The 21867-nt window shown below is 32.8% G+C and overlaps 1 protein-coding gene across 1 annotated transcript in view; it reads right to left on the bottom strand.

Moving 5' to 3' along the window:
- The window catches only part of LOC123689753 (probable ATP-dependent DNA helicase HFM1), a gene marked incomplete at its 5' end in the record, with an annotated part of 45826 nt that overhangs the window by 812 nt on the left and 23147 nt on the right, over positions 1 to 21867 (bottom strand). The window contains 9 exons of the mRNA XM_045631179.1: positions 156 to 578; positions 991 to 1097; positions 1813 to 2048; positions 3080 to 3127; positions 3837 to 4024; positions 4482 to 4579; positions 6772 to 6956; positions 7542 to 7684; positions 16614 to 16845. Of these exons, the coding sequence (XP_045487135.1) occupies positions 156 to 578; positions 991 to 1097; positions 1813 to 2048; positions 3080 to 3127; positions 3837 to 4024; positions 4482 to 4579; positions 6772 to 6956; positions 7542 to 7684; positions 16614 to 16845 (1660 nt within the window). The remainder of the gene's footprint in view (positions 1 to 155; positions 579 to 990; positions 1098 to 1812; positions 2049 to 3079; positions 3128 to 3836; positions 4025 to 4481; positions 4580 to 6771; positions 6957 to 7541; positions 7685 to 16613; positions 16846 to 21867) is intronic.

Raw genomic sequence — 21867 nt, forward strand, 5'->3', positions numbered from 1 at the left:
TAAATTATTTAATGTCTTCTTTTGTTTATATTTATTTATATTGGAAGTAACATGTCTATCATTTGCTGACATAGCTTTGAAATTTGCTGTACTAGAAGCTTGTTTATATGTAGTTCCTGTTTTTTGTATTAAAGGGTCAGTGTTATCCTTATTACTTTCTATGTCATTTAAAATATTCATAATTTTATCATCTTCAATATGTTCCTCCGTGTCGGATGCCTCTATAGTATCACTGACATTACCTTCATTAATTTCTAATGGAGATCTTTGAAGATTTTCACTAAATTCGTTTAAAGTTGATTCGACTGTCTTATCTGAATTATCTTTAATATTCTTCGATGTTATTCCTAATGATTCTCGTAAGTTTTTAAATTGTTTTATGACGTCGGTGTCTCGTTTCTTTTTTTCGTTTGATTGAGTAATACTCTGATTGGGACATTTTCTTTTACGGGTAAATGTGTCTGTTATGTTTGTTTGCTTTAAAACACTTTCACGTGGCGTGCAAACTAATTTATGATTAATATCAACACATGGATTTAAATCGTTGAAAACGTATTCAGAATTATCATCTATACCAACTGAAAAATATAAAAAATTAGTAAATATAGTTTTCCTTTTAAAATGCGAGTATACAAACGCGCATAGCCATCCCTCTATTATTTCGCACAGTAGTTATGGTGTATTATTAAATCGACTATAGAAAAAAGTTATTGTTACAATTTGGAAGGCTAACACTAAAACTGACTTTGTAAACAAAGATAAATATCAGTGAAATAAACACATTAATATATCTTCCTGCCAGGATCATTTTATGGGTCTTCTATCTTTACCTACAATATTATGTTAATTTGTTTAGTTTAGTAACCCATCTCGATAACCTAAATTTAGATCTAAATAAGGAAGAGACAAAATAAATATTAATTATGAATGGAACTAAATTAAGCGTAGTCTTAATTAATTATTTTATTCTAAGCAATGCAAAATAAATACCAAAAGTTGAGCTGATGCAATGTGCCATAAGTTTGTGCTCATTAGTTTGCTTCCGGGTAACGTCGCACGTAATGCACCCATCGTAAACGCTCAAGAAATCTTTATCTCTGAAATATTTAATTGACTACAATTTATTCATAATTTAACCGAGGTATTTGTACGTCTTATCTTATTAGTTTACCGGATGAAAAAAATAAGCTCATTTTGATACTATTTTGATTTGCGTTTTACAATTATTTTTAGTTAATTCAACTTATATGGTAAAGTTATACATTTGAATGATGTTACTACAAAAATGTGTGTAATTTTATTATAATATCGAATTATTATTCCTCAGATGCAGATCAATGGTATTTGTTTAGTCTATAGTCTTCATATCGAACACAGCTTGTCAGGATAAATCAAATCCCTCAGGACAGCGCTGCGCTATATACGTTTCTCAGCCCGTAGCCGAAACTACCATCACCTTTTGAAATGTTTCTGTATATTTTCTGTAATTTCTTGATGTTCAAATTCAACTAAAATGTATGTTTTTTATTCCGTGCATTATTAATTACCAAGCTTTAATTATCGAACAGTTCTGATTGCTAGGCATCAAAATATAAAAAAATACAAGTTTGTGTCACATTTATGTATGAACTAGTATACATTGTTTTATTAAGACGTTTCAATAAATTATTAAGTTAGACTGCATGACTTTGACTATTCCCTTATACTTATAACTTAATGGTTAATTTTTATAATGAAAAAACAAAAGAAAACTAAGAGTATTGCCAGTAAATAAAAATAACATAGATTCCGAAAAACTAGAAAACTACTTACTTAAAAACAGAGTAATATAGTAGATTATTTTCCGAATCGCCAACTATTAAATAAAATTTGTGATTCGCTCCAGCAGTTAAACGTTCCATGTTTTCCATTAAATACACTTGATTTAGCATAACAAGTTCAATTCGGACTGTTTTCTGATCTATAGGGACGATTGTTAATCGATATTTTGGAAGCAAAGATATCTGTTTTCTTAGATCATTGCCTGCGGGGGCGCTTTTATTCATAATCTGAAAGAAGTTTTCTCTTACTTAGACGATAATTGGTGAAGACAGAGGCTTGGTTAACCTTACCCAGTATTGTAGTGCCCACTCCATATATATATATATATATATGACCTACGTATGTACATACAGATTCCTGAGATAATAGCGCTACCTAGCTGCGTGTGTCCAATGTAAATGAAAGACACTGATCGGATTTATATATTGCTCATTTATAATAATTTGAATATTTAATATTCTTCTTTATTTTCCGCGATTTTTTAACGTAATCTTTCTTTAAAAAAATGTAATGTGTCACTTCTCATTTGCAAGTCTTGCTACGGTATATTATTTACTTATAAACTTTATTTTAATTTGTATAGTTATTTAAAAACTTTTTACCATTAAGAGTCTAAGACTTTATGACTCTCAATTGTGATTTTTTTAAGCGATGTAACAGTGTTCCAAGCTTTGGCAAGCTTTTTATCAATAAATAAATAAATAAATGACTTTGGATGAAATTTACAACTGGGGTGACAATATATATAGCCAAATATATAACCGAAATTAAAGATGGTGAGCATCATAGGTAACGTGCGAATGTGATTTGTTTTACATCCTACAAGCTAAGATCTTTTTTAGCTTTTAGCTCCAGGCTAAGATTTCTATCTGAGCCCGGCTACTCTAAAACTTCCAATAGCGCAAACTTTTTTATTGGATTTCGGTATAGTTTCTTGGATATCCTGGATAGTGGGAATTACAGAGTACCAGCGCTGAATGTATCCAGCATGTAATGAGTAATGTCAATACAAAAATGCAACCTTAACCGCGAAATCGCTGTGATGATTGATGATATTTTAACGAACATACGATTAACCTTTGCAAATATGAGCAAAAATTATTTACATATTAGTAAAGAAGAATTAATGCGAATATTTCAGATTTTTAACACTACATCGGAAGTAATTGTTGAAAAAATACGATTTCCGTTATTTCTATGCATTCTAAAGTATTAAAGATTAGCTATTAATGAAAGGTTTTCCTAAGTATTGACTCACCCGTTCCAAATCTCTGGGATGACTCTCTTCAAGCAGCATAAAAGTGGTCTAAAAAGTTGAAATACGCTTAAATAATAAAACTAATTAAAAACACAAAATTTATGAATGTAAATTAAATTGAAAATGTTGTATATGGAATTGAAAAAACAATTCTATCAATAGTTTGCTATTTATAGTGTTCGACTATGAGCAGTTTCAGTGACTTTCATCTCTGACGCCGTGGGTTCGATTCCCGGATGTGCAGCAATACGCTAACATTCATGCGAATCGTGAAGACATCTTCACGTTCGTCAGGCACGGTAAGCTAATAACTTCCATGCCTATTAGATTGACAAATGATCATGAAAAAGATTCAGAAATCTGAGGCCGAGACCTAAAATGGTTGATTGTTGATTTTTTTTTTATGAATACAGTTTAATTATTTGTAAAGGAAGAAAATTGCTCTTTGACCAAAAGGCAGCCTGAACCACTCTGAACAGATTTTCATTCTAACGGAATTTTGGAACAGGGTCTAAACGGGCAAGAGGCTCATCCGATGTTAACTGATACCAATGGACACTCGATGCGAGACGGATCGCGAATGCGTTGCCGGCCTTTATTAGTATTATTCTTAACTAACTTCGCTTTAATGGACATGTTCTAAAATTTTAAGATTGGTTGAACGCGCTAAGCTCTAAATTGATTTATATTTAAATAGTTCATTTATCGAAAATGCCAATTTCTCATTAAATAGTAAAACTGTGGGTTGGACACTCACTTTCCCCGCAGACGCGAGTAACGAACTAAACATAGGTCCAATCCCTTTGAGTTGTTTGCTTAGATATGGCGAGTTCTCCCATAAATGAGCTGATAGGCATTTCGCCAAAATCACGGCGTTCAAAACCGAGGAAAAACAATTCCGATTATCTGCTAATACTTTTCCGCTTGTTACGTATGCTACTAGACCTTAAAATATTTAATTATTAATACACAAATACTAGAGATGGATGAATGGACTGTTACTCTTCATTAATAAAAAAATGAATTATTATATACAAAAAGTTAAAAATATAAGTGTTATAGCAATAATTTACTGTATTAGAAAAATTTGATAATCTGCGTAAGTTTAAATATCACTATAATGAACAGTCTTGCCTAGAATCTGGATCGTCGATTGGTATGACGAAAATATAAAAATTTGTAAATCGTTAAATAAAACTACTTAATTTTAAATTAATTATTTTTAAAAGTTTAAATTGATTATAGTACTTGAACATACAAAAAACACCTGCTTTTTTGAAGTGGATAAATAATACGCTAATTACTAATAGCACAATTTGTATCTACAGTTTATTTTTTAGCGTCTAAGTGTAAATAAATTTATTATTTCCAAACATATGTTACATGAAATAAAAGTCCATACATTTACAAACTCGATCAGCGATCCTCATAATTTTAAAGGCTTCTTGGTTTAATGACGGGTCAGGGATGGGAAGGCAGCCAAGGACCGCTTGTATAATACTAAAACAATTGTACAACAAATGTTAAAGTAGGAGCTTAACTGCTCTCTTGTCATTTACCAATTAACGGTAGTTATTAAAATCGTTTTGAGTGTAAATTTTTATTCTTACCATAAGAAATATTTTAATATACATTTTTTAAATGTTACTGGAGGCAGGAGGCTCACCTGATGTTAAGTGATGGACACTCAAATTGCCATAAGGCTCGCAATGCGTAGCGGGCCTTTTTTTGAAGGATCCTAAGTCGAATAGGTTCGGAAATACTTCAGTGGGCAGCTGGTTCCACATAGTGAAACGACGGACTTCAAGGTCATACGGATGGTATATTGTATTCTGCCTTGACGTCCGTTGATGAAACTCAGCTGCAGATATCAGTGCGAACAACTATTCTGAACACTCCATGATAGTAGAAGATTCCACATCTCTACGAAATTCCAAAAGATCAAGCCGCTTTGACGATTGGAATTGCTCTTCGGTGAATACTGTCAAGCGGAAGGAGTTGGAAGGTACTGAGGAGCTTCCGCCCAGAGGTAGAACAATACTCCATGTGGGGCCAAGATTTTTTGTTTAACATTTTTGTATAGGCTCCGAAAACGACTACTACTAGTTTTTAAAGTAGTCCACTACTTTAAAAGCTTCTTTTACTTATTCATAATTATATATAGGCTATAGAACATTCTAAACATTCGTTCTAGGTTCTGTATGAAATTACGAAAGTGTGAACCCAAGGTCTGTAAAATACCAATAAAAATTCATATATCGCGTGCGCTGCTGTACCATTGACAATAGAGCAACGTCATATACAACAGTTTTATAGAAGACATCAATATCTACAAAAAAAAATATTTTTAATAATTTATTAACGAAGAGGCATAGCTATCTATGTTTACTATATTATAAGAAAAAATAATATAAATTAAAACATAGGTCCCAACGAATAATATCTTGTCTAAATAAGTTACAAAATACAATAATATACTTTTAATTTATTGAAAAAATAAAATGTAAATATTTTATATTTTTATTATTGTTTTATGGTTAGATAATTGCACGATACCGCGTAATTAAATTAGCAATTTCGTTTTAAAATTTATTAAATTATTAATAGTATTTTTTTAAATATTTATTAATTAAATCGTCATTGGGAAGAAAGATAGATAGAAAGATGATAGAGGTTAGAACCAGATCTATCTAGTAAACGCTTACACTATCTCTGTAACATCTTTTTAAAGTCTTCTTTATAAAGTTAAGTTAACTATATACTATTTTTGTAATAATATTTTTTTTATATTTCTTAAATCACTGTGGTTCATGACTCATTGTGTAATTATTATCTGTTATTTTTCTATTTCATTATGCACTTTTTATTCTTAGTATTTCTATGTTCTGATTCGTTAATACTTGAACTTGCTGGAAGAGATCGCCTGTAAGCGTCATCCGTTGCCGTTTATATGTAATCTTAGTGTATCAAATATGTAATGTAAACATTAATGAATAAAATAAATAAATAAATTTCGTTTATTATACGCGAATGTGAGCTCGTTTCGATCCTACTTATTTTAATAAACAAAAAATAACAAATCCTTCACGAACCAGTTAGATATAAATAAATGATTGTTTTGTCTAGAACATGTCTGCTTATAACGGTTTTTAAACTTGTTTTCAAGATTCTAGATATATTCTTCTAAATAAACGGTAAATACAACCCGTGCGTACTTTACGATACGAGATAATGCTTCGTTTATTTTATACAAAATACATCATTATGATTTTAGAATATTTTCTAATACCACTATAATTTAGTTGCCTAACAGCAGTCACATCATAGTTTATTAAGAGATTTTCTTTACTAAACAAACCAAATAACTTCTGCCAAGAAACGCACCCCAGTTTAAATAAATAAATAAATATAATGATAATATCGCATTCCATTAAATATAAACAAATGTATGCAAAATACAAAATAATGTGTTTAAATACTGTTAAATATAGTACGTACTATTTGCTATATTATTTATTTACAAAGTTAAATTTATAGAAAAACAAATAATACATAAAAATTATAAGAAATGCAACGGGCGTCTAGCAAGCGATCTCTTCCAAGTAACCCTAGTATGAGAAAACAAAAAAGGAAATATGATATGAATTATGTATTTTGTTATGTATTATTGTGTTTTTAGATGAAAAACTTACCAATTCAATTTCATCTGTCTGGTATTAATCTTGCCTTTCATTGGGAAGCGAATTGTTGCAGCCGCCTTGTTTCTATTGAGTGCATTCAGAGATCTTCGCTCGTCGACTCGTAAATGCATATCTGCCAACTCATGGCTCTCGCATACAAGCCATAATAATTTTTCTAGCGATTCTGTTCCTTCTATCTATAATGCAAATATACCAACTTTGGCATGAAATATTATTTATAAATGCCTACCAACGATCGGCACACTGTACAAGTAATTTAAATTCATTTAATGTGAGAAGCGGTTAAAGGTAAATAATCTTTAAAGAAATGAATATAAAGTTATTACAGTGTTACAGAGTATCTGACCGATAGACTTTGATTTCTTTATAAAAGTGAAGTTTAATAATAATTTTAAGTACATTCTCCTTTGCAATGTGAAGCTAAAGCAAATAAATGTATCTTGTAAGAATATAAATTTATTAACTATGGTGGAGCATGCCCTCCTCTACAAGTTTTTCTTGACAAATAACCTTCAAATGTGGTAATTTATTAAATAAAGTCATAAATATAATAATAATTACTTAAAAATAAGGACGGATTTGATTCAATTAAGATACTAAAAGGTTTCGTGTTATAAAGGAAATAAATTAAACGATTATTTTTATTATATATTATTCTTTACTATTCCTATGAATTATGTTAGAATAATTTTGTTACAGTCCCTTAGAGATGAGACTTTGCTAATTGTTTTTGTTTAAAAAATCCTAATTTTATAAAATACCTTCATAATCGCCTTCATAGTTTCAAGATCAATATAGTAAACAGTCATAAGCCGCCCCGCATCGGTGCATTGTATACAACTCGCCTCGTCCATAGTTATAAGACCGGATGATGCTAAGCTATTCATGGCTTTGACACACAATTCTGAAATTGATGACGAGCACTTTACAAATATACGTCGTTGGAGGCTTCCTTATGGAAATTTGTTTAAATGTATATAAAATATATAATGTTAAATGTATCTGAATAAAGGCTATAAGTATTATTATTATATATTATGTTTCTCGACATTATCGTATTTGGATAGGATGTAAGGATAATGTGTGTATTTCTGTAATAAATAAATAAATAAATTTTTCATAATATCCAGGTAGATTTTGGGTCTATGGTGTAACAGTTCATCTCCTCGATGTTTTCCTTCATCGTACGAGTTTTATCGAAAATTCATTGAGCCAAAGGTGTGAATTGAATACGCGACCACGGCTGTTGTACGATCAAGATAGTTGACTAACAATAAACCTAGGACAACTTATTAAGCCGAGGGCAGTATAAATTTGTTAGCTATAATTTTTCATTGATTATTATTATTCACGAAGGTGTTTAAACTTCTGTGCAATGTGCTTACATTCGTATGACTCCCGAATGTCAAAAACGTGTTAGATTTGAGTGCGATTCACATTTAGCAAGTCTCGACTCTGAATCTTACCCTGTCTGATTGTTTCTTAGCCTTAATTACATTATTGCCCCATTAGCTTTTTCATTGATGAGTACTGCAGATGCAAGCAGTGCTAGTGTCTCCAGCGTGCGACTCTCACACCTGAGGTCGTAGGTTCGATCCCCGGCTATTCACCAGACTTTTTTTCTATGTGTGCATTTAACATTTGCTCGAACGCTGAAGGAAAACATCATGAGGAAACCGACATGACGTCTCAGACCAAATAACTCGACGCGTGTGTCAGGCACTGGAGGCTGATCACCTACTTGCCTACACCTATTAGATTTAAAAATTGATCATGAAACAGATTCAGAAATCTGAGGCCAAGACCTAAAAAGGTTGTAATGCCACTGTTTATTTTTGTACTGCAGATGAGTATCAATTGAATGTGACGCATCAATGCCATATATTGATATTTACGATTCTAGCACTCAGGCATTTTATTTTTATTTTTTTATTTTCACATTAAGGTACAAAAACAGAAAACAGACTGACTACATACATAAAATTATTACATACTAAACAACATTTAAAAATCTGACTTCCAGTTATATCTGTACACAGCATTTACACTAAATATCAACTAAACAACATACACATATCAAACCGAATGACAAAAAAATAAAAAATAAAGGAAAAAATATATATATACATACACACACACATGTATATACATATACATTAATCAATTAAATTAGTAATTAAGGTTACAAGTATTTACTATGAACTATCTTTTTAAATTTACAAATATTATTGTGAAAAATATCAACCTCAGCACACACAGCATTATAATATTTGCACATTCTTACGAGCGGAGCATTCTGGGAAACATTGTTATCAGTCATAGGTATAACAAATAATTCCTGGATGCGCACAGAACGCGTCGGCACCTTGATCTCCAGCCTCTCCAAAAGGCAGGTGTCAGATGAGCCATTTGCTATTTTATGCAAAGTGCATAGGTCGCTCACCCACCTCCTCCTTTCAAGACTAACCATTTGAAAGTGGGCAAGACGCTGGTCATATTGGTTTATTTTTCGCCTAAGACCATACTTATAGCACAATGCTCTGACAAACCGCCTTTGTATAGCCTCCAATCTATCTATATGAGTTTGGTATATCGGGGTCCATACCGCCGAACAATACTCAACTATGGTTCTCACGAGAGAGCTGTATAAGATAATCAAGGAGTCGGCTCGCCTGAATGGTTTAGCAGTTCTAAGGATAAACGATAGCATCCGGTTAGCTCTACTACATATATCATTGTAATGAGGTCTAAAAGACATAGCAGAGTCAAATAGCACTCCCAAGTCACGAATCACCTCAACTCTATCAACTAGAATACCCTTAACATTATATTTATACTGGATAGGGTTCCTACTTTTTGTAAACGTTATAACTCGGCACTTCTCAATATTCAGAACCATAAAGTTTTCATCGCACCAAGCAGAGATAGTATTAATATCCAATTGTAAGGTCTCACAATCTCTTTCATCGGATATACGTCTGAAGACTTTAATGTCATCTGCATATGCCAAACATTCACTGCTTATTTTGCTAAGCAAGTCATTCACAAATAACAAAAAGAGTAAAGGACCCAGCTTCGATCCCTGGGGCACGCCCGATGTTGCTAAAAAAGGCACAGATTCGTAACCACTCAGAGCAACCAGTTGGGTACGGTTCAAAAGGTAAGAACTTAACCATCTATATAAGTTCCCATGAATCCCCACATGCTGAGCCTTCACAAGCAATGCAAAATGGTCCACTCTATCAAAAGCTTTTGAAAAATCGGTATATATAGTGTCCACCTGCTTTTTATCATTAAATGATGAACATAAATAAGTAGAATAGCATAAAAGATTAGAGTTGGTTGACCTTCCAGTAACAAATCCATGCTGTCGTGGGCTCAATATATGTTTGAGATGGTTATACATATGGGTATAGATGAAACCCTCGAATATCTTAGCAAATAAGTCTAGAATACAGATAGGTCTATAATTCAAAACATCACCTTTGTCTCCAGATTTATACACTGGTGTAACTTTGGTTATCTTCCATAGGCTAGGAAATACTCCCTCGTGCAAAGATTTCTCAAATATAATCAATAACGGTGTAACAAGAGCAGTAGCGCAAAAACGAACAAAAATAGGTGGAATCCCGTCAAAGCCAGCACCCTTAGAGAGATCGACACTTTGTAACTTTTTTAACAATTCCTCTCTAGTTATCTGTAAATTACCAATAGAGAAGTTTGATGACGGAAAGCTAGGAAAGTAATTATTTGTGGTATTAGAAGAGTAAATTGATGAGAAATGACTAGCAAACAGGTTTACAATATCTTCACCCGTAGTACCAACTTTGTCTTGATAACACATTCGACCAGGAATATTATTGGTGATACGTTTAGATTTTGTGTAGCGCCAAAAAGCTTTTATGTTGAGTTTAACATCCTCTTCAATTCGTTCTATATATGTTCTGAAGCACCTCTTAATAACTTCTTTAGTTCTAGTTCTGAACATAGAGAACTCGTCATAGTCCCTTGGGTTACCAAATCGCTTATATCTAATATGAGCTTTGTTTTTAGATGTAAGCAATTTAATTAAATTTTTGGAATACCATTGCGGATATTTATTGTTTGGACCATTAGACTTAGGAGTATATTTTTCTATGATTGAATGTATATTGTTGTAAAATAACAGAACAAATACGTCACATCCCATATTAAATGAATATTCAGCCCAATCAATTTTCAATATATCCTTTCTGCAGCTTTCATAGTCAGTTTTACGAAAACATAGTTTTTTAAGCAATGTGTGCTGAATCAATGTAGAAGGAGTGGTTTGAAGTATTAGTTCAAATGTCGGATGGTTCTCATCTAGACGACTCATGTGTAAAGTCGGTAAAATTGTAAATAAGTCTGGACAGTCAGTTATAACTAGATCTAGTATTCGACCCTTATAGTTTTTATTGAAATTTAGCTGTCGCAACATAGTAACATCGAATAGGTCACACAAAGCCTTTGACTTTTCACAGCAATTGTTCAGAGGACAGCCAGTTTCAGTTGACCAGAGAACATTACCAAGATTAAAATCACCCAATATACAAGTCCTGTGATCAGACATGTCACCAACTATGCGACCACATTTCTGAATAAAATCGCAAGCTGCATTTGACGATAAATATCCAGGCAGATATGCAATACATAGATTCATAGTAAAATCGCCATTCAATGTGACTTGTACCCACAAGTCCTCAACACAGTCAGACTGCCAGTCATCTCTCAACAAAATTTTGAGTTTCTTAGAATAAGAAATTAGTACACCACCTCCATGATCCTTACCATACCGTCGACAAAATCCAGGATCACGATCTCTACGTACCACACAATATCTGTCATCGAACAGTTCAGATGAAAATACATCGGCATCTAGCCAAGTCTCGCATAAACATATTATATCAAAGTTATTACACAATACACTATTATAAATATCAACAGTCTTGCTCTTCATACCTCTTATGTTCTGATAGTAGATTGAGAGAGACATTTTAGCTATTAATTAGTATTTATTTTTACCCGTTATGGGTACTTGAATATGCACTGATAGTATTAACTTATTAGAGCAAGGCTTTTGTTATTCTTAATCAATATATACTTAGAATCAATAGTTTTTCGAACGTATATACGTCCACTTTTTACCCATGTAAATTTATATCCAAGTTCTTTCGCCCTTTTACGAGCCGCGGCATGTAAAGATTTGTTGAAAGGCGACAAATGTTCACTCACATACACTGGTTTCTTATCACCCGCGATTCCTAGTAAAGATGTATTTAATTTGTCACTAGAGTTGGATTTATTATATCTATATACAGCAGAGTAAAAGCTATCACGATCTTCCACGCATCTAAACTTGACAATTATACTACGAGGTAGCTTGCTTTCTTTATTCAACTTAGCGACTCTAGTGCACTTTACTATTGCATCTTCCTTCAAATCATGACCTATTACACGAGAACATTGTTTAAGAAGATTAGGTAAATTTTCATTATGGTGCTCAGGTACACCTTGCATCTCCAAGTTGTTCTCGCGCATATGTTGCTCCAAATTATTTAGGCGATCAGATAGTTCTGACACAGTGGACTTGAGTTCTAAATTTTCCCTAGAAATTAATGCATTAGCTTTGGCTAAAGTGTCTATCGCAGACTTCATTTCATCATGCATTGTGCTCAGGAAATCAACAGACTGGCGAAAATCCAACAAGTCATCTTTAATGGATGATAATTCTGTTTTCAATATTCTGGATATCATCTGCGGCAGTTCAGTTTTAATAGCTTCAAGTACTTGATTACTTATACCAAGGCGTCCCTATCCTGTAATGAACCAGTATAACCAGGTATCTGTTGACGATCCGATTGCTTCCCTCCCCTTCCCAAGACCTCCGTGTCCACGTTCAAGGGCGAAGCCGAAGTAGGTGTAGGTGAAGTCGTCGAAGTAGTAGCTTTCTTTTTTATCTTACATGCCGAACACTTCCACTTCATTCTATTCATAGGTAAAATTTTCTTGAAGTCTAATTCCGTCATTTCTGCACAATAAAAATGCAACCATCCTAGGCAGGAGACACATTTAATGCTGTCCCCATCAGATGCAATTTTTAAACATTTACGGCAATTCATTATTATTGTTTCCACTCAAAACCGTATGTAGGAATAATCAAAGAGTATGTCACAATAACTAGGTCCAAAATGCTTGTATCCAGCCGCTTGTATGGCAATAGTGCCGCTGGCAGATGTCAAATGCCAAAAATCAAATTAACCAATGAACATAGATATTTCTAACCTCATTAATCCAGCCGGCGACTTTTAACACTAAATGCAGTGTGATGTCCAGGATAACGTGAAATCAACACTTCTATAGCATTCACAACACTTTATTTATAGTTCGTGATGTTGTAACAACAACAAGTGAGCGTAAGTATTTTTCAAAGCACAATATTATCGGGAGCTGCACAAGTATGATGTTTACTATTTGACGTCCGGAAATCGAGCTGGTAAAGGTAAATCTTCCGTACTTGTTATACGAGATTTTTTCCGTTAATTTTAATTGTTTGCGGTTAAGGAAAATGTATTTCTTAGATTGCTGATTCGTGCTAAGCTAAATGACTTGTATTGCCTTTTTGGAAACGGGTTCCTAAAAACATTCTATAATATTTATGTCGGTGAAACATTGGGAGGACAAACAGGTTCTTAGAGCACATTTTTAACGTTGCAATTTTTAGATTAATTCGAACCAATTCGACTTAGGGTCCTTCAAGAAAAGAGCGTACAAATTCTTAAAAGGCCGGCAACGCACTCGCGATCCCTCTCCAGAGTGTCCATGGGCGGCGGTATAACTTAACAACAGGTGAACCTCCTGCCCGTTCGCCCCCTGTTCTAAAAAAAAGATAGGATTTTTATCTGCGCATGTTTTTTTGAATTTTTAAATTATTCATATTATCAAAAATATACGAGCAGTTGTTGGCTGGCCAACTCTCGTCCCTAAGGTCGTAAGTTCGATCCCCTTCTATGCACCAATGAACTATCATTCTATGTACGCATTTAACTTGCCCTCGAACGGTGAAGGAAAACATCGTGGCGAAATGGCTTGTTTAAACAAAAAGTCGAAAGCGTGTCAGGCATAGGAGGCTGATCACTTATTTGCCTACTAGATTAAGATTTTCATGAAACAGATAGAGGAAGTAGAGGGCCCAGACTAAATAGGCAGTAGGGCTGACAACTGATATTGAAAATTTTCCACAGCACTCTAGCTATTTTTCCCTTTAAGATCTAGCTATGGCCGGCTCTCACACGTTTTACGAGGAGATACAACCTTCTTAGTTGTGTACATAAAATTGATATTAAACTTGATAAAACATAATTCGACACAGACTATTAGAAATATGAATTGGGCGGTTGGTTTTAAAACTTTGTTTTCGCTAATTAAAGTACCTACAATTCCAGTCGTGTGATGTATTTGTATTGATATTGGTTTTATGTGATAAATATTTAATTTTTTATAATTACGAAGTACGTCCATGAACGATTAAGAACATTGTGTAAACCTATACATAGCAGATACCTGAGTAATGGCTCTTAGGAAGGCTTGCGGAACTAAGCCATAACGCATCTTCATTCCAATAATAATTCCATCCATTTTGAATCACGAGGAATCATTGGTTTTTATGGTATTATTCAAGATTTTTTTGCTTTTGTTTAAGTGAGAGTAATTATATACGTTTCCGTTGCAAAACTCATTTACATAAACATTATTTACATAAATTTTAGTTGATTTAAATTCAGTAATAATTTACTATAAATAGTAATATTTCTCTTAAAGCGATGGGTGATTTTTTTATATAATGGGGCAGGAGGCACATTGGCAAAAGGCTCGCAAGTGCGTTGCCGGCATTTTAAGAATTGGTAGGCTCGTTAAAGGACCGCAAGTGTAATTGGTTCGGAAATACTTCAGTAGGCAGTTGGTCCAAAAGGTGCGTGGCAAAATCTGCCTTAATAACGTTCGATATGTAACAAATTATTGGCAGTAGATTTAAATAGCTTTATTATTAACAATAACAAATATTATATTTTATTAAATTAACAGTTAATTATTGTAATACTTTTTGTATTTCTAAACCAATTTGAAATCGAGAGATAATTCGGCGTATATTTTAAAATTTACAATATCGTTTTGTCAACATGTTTTCCAAAGACAGCGATAATTTTACATTTTTATTGTCACCGTAATAACTTAGGTAATATAATATAAGAATCCCTACTGCGAAAATTTTGGATTTTATTATAAGGTAGTGCAGCCTTCAATAAATTATGTGGTATTTAATTTAGTAGTGACATCCTAAGTTTATTTTTGTCACTAACCACGGTCAAAGATAGAGGAAATTCGTTAAATGTTAATATTATTATTTGTTTTTTTTTAGTATAATAATTTCAACTATCATTACTAATGTTAAAGGTCAGCTATATATAACTCGGAAGTAAAAGATTCGATTACCGTTTGCAATTGTTTTGTTTAAAGGGCGAGGAGTACCTCTATCAATGAAATTATTTCAAATCGTATTTCCTATGTTTGAACAGTTTCCAAGAAATATAGCGGCTATTACTATGAACATCAATACCGCTCAGTATAAACACAAGAAACGCGAAATGAAACAATGATTTCTACGTAATGAAACCGTACAATAAAATTTCGTACGAACTGATATTTGAATTTTGTGACATGCTTTTTACAAAAAAAAAATATATTTAATGTATCATAGATCGTCTAAGGACCAGATGTGTTCTTAACAATTATTAAAATCTTTTTAATTGTACACTACTTGCTTTATATTAAAACCGTTAAATATTACAATCAATGTTGGCCTAGTGGTATCAGCGTGTGACTCTCAGACGTAGTGTGAGGTTGTAGGTTCGATCCCCGGCTGTGTACCAATGGATTCTATGTGCGCTTTTAACATTCGCTCGACCGGTGTGTTCCTTACACATCGTGAGGAAACCGGCTTGCTTTGACGCAAAAAGTCGACAGTGTGTGTCAGGCACAGTAGGCTGATAACCTCTTAATAACCGATACTTATCTATTAGATTGACGATGATCATGAAACAGATAAAGAAATCTATGATCCATGCCTAAAAAGCTTGTAAAAGGTTGATGCGTTTGATTATTTTTTAGTAACTTTTGTATGTTTGTATCAGTGCCAAGTTAATATGAGTTAAAAAATTTAAACTAAGTTGGCATTTCCTTTTAATTAAATAATTTAGTTTAATTAAATAATTTAAGTTTACGACTATTATTAAAAAACTATTGAATTAGATAAAATTTACGCCAATGTCAAATGGTCACCTAATTACCTCATTAAAATTGGTTTGTTTTCATGGTCGCTGTAATCGGATTCAGTCTCAGAATGATACATTTACATATTAATGTAACCGCACTGTTTTGAGGGCGTTCATCATATTTACACAAAATTATTTATTTTTATAGTCTATAGCCCAACATTTTTATCTGTGTGCAGTCAAACTTCTCCCATGGTCTCCCATTTGAGACCGTTTAATAGCACCAACGATCCGATAAAAAAATATCCCTAATTAAAAGAAAGATACATTTTTTTAGATAGGGGGTAAACGGGCAGGAGTCTCACCTGATGTTAAGTGATACCGCCGCCCATGGACACTCTCAATGCCAGCTGGTTCGCGATTGCGTTGCCGGCCTTTTAAGAATTGGTACGCTCTTTTCTTGAAGGACCCTAAGTCGAATTGGTTCGGAAATACTTCAGTGGGCAGTTGGTTCCACAAACATCACATATAAATAAAAAATACCTTCTATTTTCTTAGTGATAAGCTGATTGGAAGCGTTTTGTGGAAGTCCCAGATAGCGTCTGGGGTCACGAGTCGCTCTGACACTTAGAAATGTGGAGTTCACCCATTCTACACATTGTGCGACGTCAGTAACTGTTCCAAGAGAGGCCTCGCTGTTTAAGTTCTCGGCTAAGCGCTTGTGTAGATAACTTTGAAGCGGTTCACTTCCACCGACGAGAGATTGATAACGAGCCTGTTTTCATATAAATCTTTTAGTTTTAAAACACGTTTGAAATATTAAATTCACTCTAAAAGGCTTTGAAGATTATATCAATAGACTGTAATTAAATTATTCATTTAAAAATAAAAAGAAGTTCCTTTAATCAGCTAGATAGGTGGGTCTTACATGTTGCACCCAAAGTGCATAGTTCTTTAAATGTATTCTACAATTAATTCATTCACCAGAGATAAAGTAAAGGACGACTCTGAATAAATATAGTGCATAAATTCTTTTTGGATCGACGTAACATTTGTCAAAATTTGAGAAAAACGTCATTGTTAGTCATTATTTTATAAACAAAACATTTGTTTCAAATTGCTCTTATTTTATATCCTTATAATTTCTAAGAAGCCATGGGTTTGACAAAGGAAGAGAAGAAGGCTCAGAAAGAAGCCAAAAAACTTGAAAAGCTCAGAGCTGAAGCTGAGGCTCGTAAACAAATTAAGCGTAAAGAACTACAACGCGAGATGGCAGCTCAAGCACGTAAACGAGGGGAGTTAGATAAAAGCTGGCGGGAAATGATGATTAAAGTAAAAGAACCCGTATTCAGACAAGACATAGAAGTGATGTGGCATGTATTTGAGAGGGTGTATGACAAGAAAGATCATTTAATTCGCTATACCACGAAGCTAATGAACATAGCAGATGACCAATTTCAAAGAACAGTAGCTAGTTTCTGTAACACAATCGATACGACAATTAACAAATTTCTCGAAGAAATGGATAAACTTTCAAAAGAAAATGACAGTAAAACAAAAAAACTTCTCAAATTTGGCGAAGATAACGCTAGCCAAATCATGAAAGATCATGACGTTGCAGAAACACATCTACAGCTTCTAATCTATCACGGCCATACAACAGCGGATACTCAGGCGTGGACAACTAGGGGTGAAAACTTAGTTAAAGAAGATGAAGACCGAATGAAATATTCTAATGAACGAGAAAATTTACGTTCCTTTCTTGAAAATACATACAACACTACATGGGAAGATTATAAAGCAGTTCTTAAAGCTTATGTCACAGAAACAGCAGATAACCAGAAAAAAGTGCGTAAGCTGCGTCAAAAAGAAAACTTAATGGCTGATATAATAGCCTCACAGGCGAAGAAAATAGCAAATAATGACAGCGTATTAAAGCGGCTGCGAACTGAATTGGCAGCCTATGAATCAGGTACAAAACAAGCAGTGTTTCGTGATCGCCGTGACCGCCATAGGGCTGCGTGCTTCCGTTTAAAGAAAGGTTTGATCGATGGATGCGCATTGGATGCCAAACTTTTAGCAGTTTTAGTAAAAGAATCTGATGATACTCTTACATGGTTAAATACATCACAAAATAAAGTAGAAAAGATTTTACGGACAGCAGCACTGTGTAGGAAATTTGAAACTCAGCGCGAAAAAGTCCTACCATTTGGAACAGCATTACCTCACTCTCCTACCGAAACTAAAACAAGTGCAAGACGACATCATTCTGAGGATTCATTAGTGGTCAATTCGATAGCTTCAACGTGTGGACTAACACGTCTCTGGCAGAAAATATCTAAAGCAGAGCTATCTAAACGGGCATTAATCCATGAAAAGATGCTATTAGAACAGGAAAACGCATTGATTGTGAGGAAATTAAAAGAATATCAAGAAACAAAATTCCAAGTGGATGCATACAAATGCATTTGTACTAAATCTAGAAAATCATTATCTCACCCGGTAGCAGTAGATGGTGTTTTAGAAGTTGCGAAGTATGAGAATTTTGCGCGTCTGTCTAAACAATCCTGAGTAATATTTAAAATATACAATAAAACGTGAATTCATTTTTAATTTTTTATTGTTTAGGTATTTTATTACCTATAAGTACCGCATATTGAAATTACTGTAGTACCTTTCCGAAGTTTTTATAATATAACAAATTTTATGTTATGTATGGCATATATATGATAAGGCATTATTTGATACATTTTGCCAAGCCGCCTACATGATATTTTACGCCAATATTTGTCCGTGTAATATACCTGATGATACTATAATGTTTTTTTATATTTAAAATATTATGGTTTTATCATAAAGTATCAACGCTTATCTATATTGTTGTAATATTTTTAAATGTTGCCTATTACTTGTTTCGTCTTTGGTTAGTGAATAATGGTGTACACTCCCTAACATACAACTTTGATAGAAAATAAATATACGAAATTAATCTCATTTAAATTGCAGTCGGTGAAAATAAACTACATTAAATGGTCCTTTTGACTGGAATGATATTAGCATAAATCTTCGGTTTTGAGGCTATAAATACTCAAACCCTTTTTAAGGCTTAGGAATCCGTATTTTATTTGACACTTCTTTTAAGATTGCATAAAGAGCTATAAGAATGTATATATTAAACATATAATTAATAAATAACTATAAAATTCCGGTAACTCACTTAAAAAATTATCTTTGATTTTTTTAAATGGGTAATTATGTATTTAGATAATTAGCAGTAATTATATATTACTGTAATTATTAAATATTAATAATATAATGTTTAACTTTGTCTGGTGCAAATTAGAAAAATATAGCAATCAATTCGCTTTAATAAAAGATAAAAATTATTCAAATGCCTTGTTTGCATTGCCATATGTATTAATAATTATGATTCCTCAAGAAATCAAAATTTGTAACCGTAATGAGATATGATTTGTAAGTTTTTTCTAGACTAAAATGTAATATTCAAGAATTTTTTGTTTATTTTTATACTCTAATGTATTGGATCAATTAAAAAAAGTGCGTGCGCACAAAGTACACATGTACCAGTATACGATCGTTTCATGTATACTTTATTCACACTCTCTAGACCCTGTATTCGTGCTTATGATAATTTCAAAAATATTATCAAATCTGCGTTTACTGTACAAGATGTTATGCGAAAGAATTTCCATCTAAATTTCTAATATGTTATAGATTAGAAATAGTAGTAGTAGTAAACGTTTTTCAGTTTATCTCAATTGCTTTCTTCCTTCGATAAAAATAGAGCGCTGCACATCTTTGTGACGATCAATAAAAAAATTCCTTCAGAAGTGTCACTCCAAAATCTTTATATATATAAAGCTACATTATCAGCAATTAAGATATATGTACTATACATATTATATAAGTTTCGTCTGAATGGCCGCGGTTGTCACGGCATGAAACACCTTATATAATAAAGAGAAGCAGCAATACATACAACATAGTTCCAGGTTCAGGGAAATTTTATAAGTCATACGATCATAACAGCATGCATAGACAGGAAAAACTGTGTCAGGCACATAGTCATCGCCTACTTGCCAGAAGTCAAAAGATTCACTGAATTATTATCTAATCTTTGGCTTCTAAATGTATTTTAAACTGATGATTATCTTGCTTATTTACGTAATGACGGGATGAGCGACACAATAAAATTGCTTGTACGATCGATATTCTATAATTATTATACAATTGTCAACATTGTAACATGATAGTAATAAATCATAGGATTCTCGAGTATTATGAAATCTAGCATGACAGTATAAAAATATCCTTGAGGCTTGGATTGATACGTTTAAAAGGCAGAATATTCTGATTCCCATTTTGGTTTCAGAATAAAGTTCAAGGAGGAATTGAAAATCCCAAAGTGCTTTTTCGTATTTCAGGTTTTATTTGCTAAACAGATCATTTACTGTACAAAAAAGTTTAAAGGTATCTGGAAAGATAAGTCGAAAGATATTTAACGTTTACACGGAGATTCGAGATTAGAAGAGTATCAATACAGAGCTAGAATATTCTTGCCTTAAGTACTACTTTTGTGTTTCTATTTTTATATAAATATTTTATTGTCTATATATTTTTCTGTATAACAGTCATACGATCACTTCATAATGCTGACGAGGTCTAAAATCCGGGTTCTAAATTTATAATAGTGTCTATATTAACTAGACATTATTTAATAGAAAAATTGTCAAATGCGATCTATGGACATTAATGACTTGTTTCCATTACAATGGGTACCTTATAGAGATTTCGAAATTCAAAAGTGTTTAATATTTTTTGTAAAGAGAACAATCTATGGCCGCTGTCATCAGTCTATAATTGGATTCTATTAGCGGATAAAGCGTGAATACGAACAAATATTACGATATTATTTGAGCTACGACGTTAATACGTAATTAGCAAAGACTTCAATCAACTTAACTAGAACCACTTGGAGACGGAACGTTTGGATCTTCAATGATCATAAAGGCACTTCCTCGTCACGAGAGGTTGACAGATTAAACATTACTTTCACTAGGTCAGGACGAATCTGCTCTGAATGATTTTATTCCGTCAGTATGGACCGGAATTGGAAATGACTGATCAACTTTACTTTTATTCGAAGAAATCTATTAGGTATGAGGGTGTGCAATTATTTAATCAATTACCATCTCAAATTCGTAATATTGGAGTGTTTGACAAATTCAAAAAGGCAGTAAAGATGCATGTTATAATGAATACGGTTGACTAAAATTAAGACGACTTATGGCGACATGTATCTCGCTCGTATAGATACATATTAATATTAAGTTTCTCATGTAAATATATTTTTTTGTAATGAGAAATAAAGTTCTTTAAACATTAACTTTTGTGGAGTTTTAGTTAAAATTATCTAAGAACTATTGTTCAAAATATTTTAATTGAGAAGATAAACAAGACCTAATGTAACTGAAGGCTTGAATAAAGATGGTGGTAGAATAAAAGGCGTTTGATGTTTTCTCCGTATGAATTTTCCTCATTGTGTAGTTTTGACTGTAAATAGTGTAGATAGTTACGATGATAGTCATACTAAAGGAATCCAAATGGAAAAGACTTCAATCGTTAATAACATATTTTATGATACTTAACTTTTTTATTGCTAACTTTTTAATGTAAAAATTATTTTGTTTTCTTTGCAAAAATAACTGTACAATACGGTTGGTAAACAAACTATAAGTGGTGTAATAACCAATTTATATATAATAAGGATAATATA

Source organism: Pieris rapae, chromosome 14 (assembly GCF_905147795.1).
Source record: "Pieris rapae chromosome 14, ilPieRapa1.1, whole genome shotgun sequence".
NCBI classification, from domain to species: domain Eukaryota; kingdom Metazoa; phylum Arthropoda; class Insecta; order Lepidoptera; family Pieridae; genus Pieris; species Pieris rapae.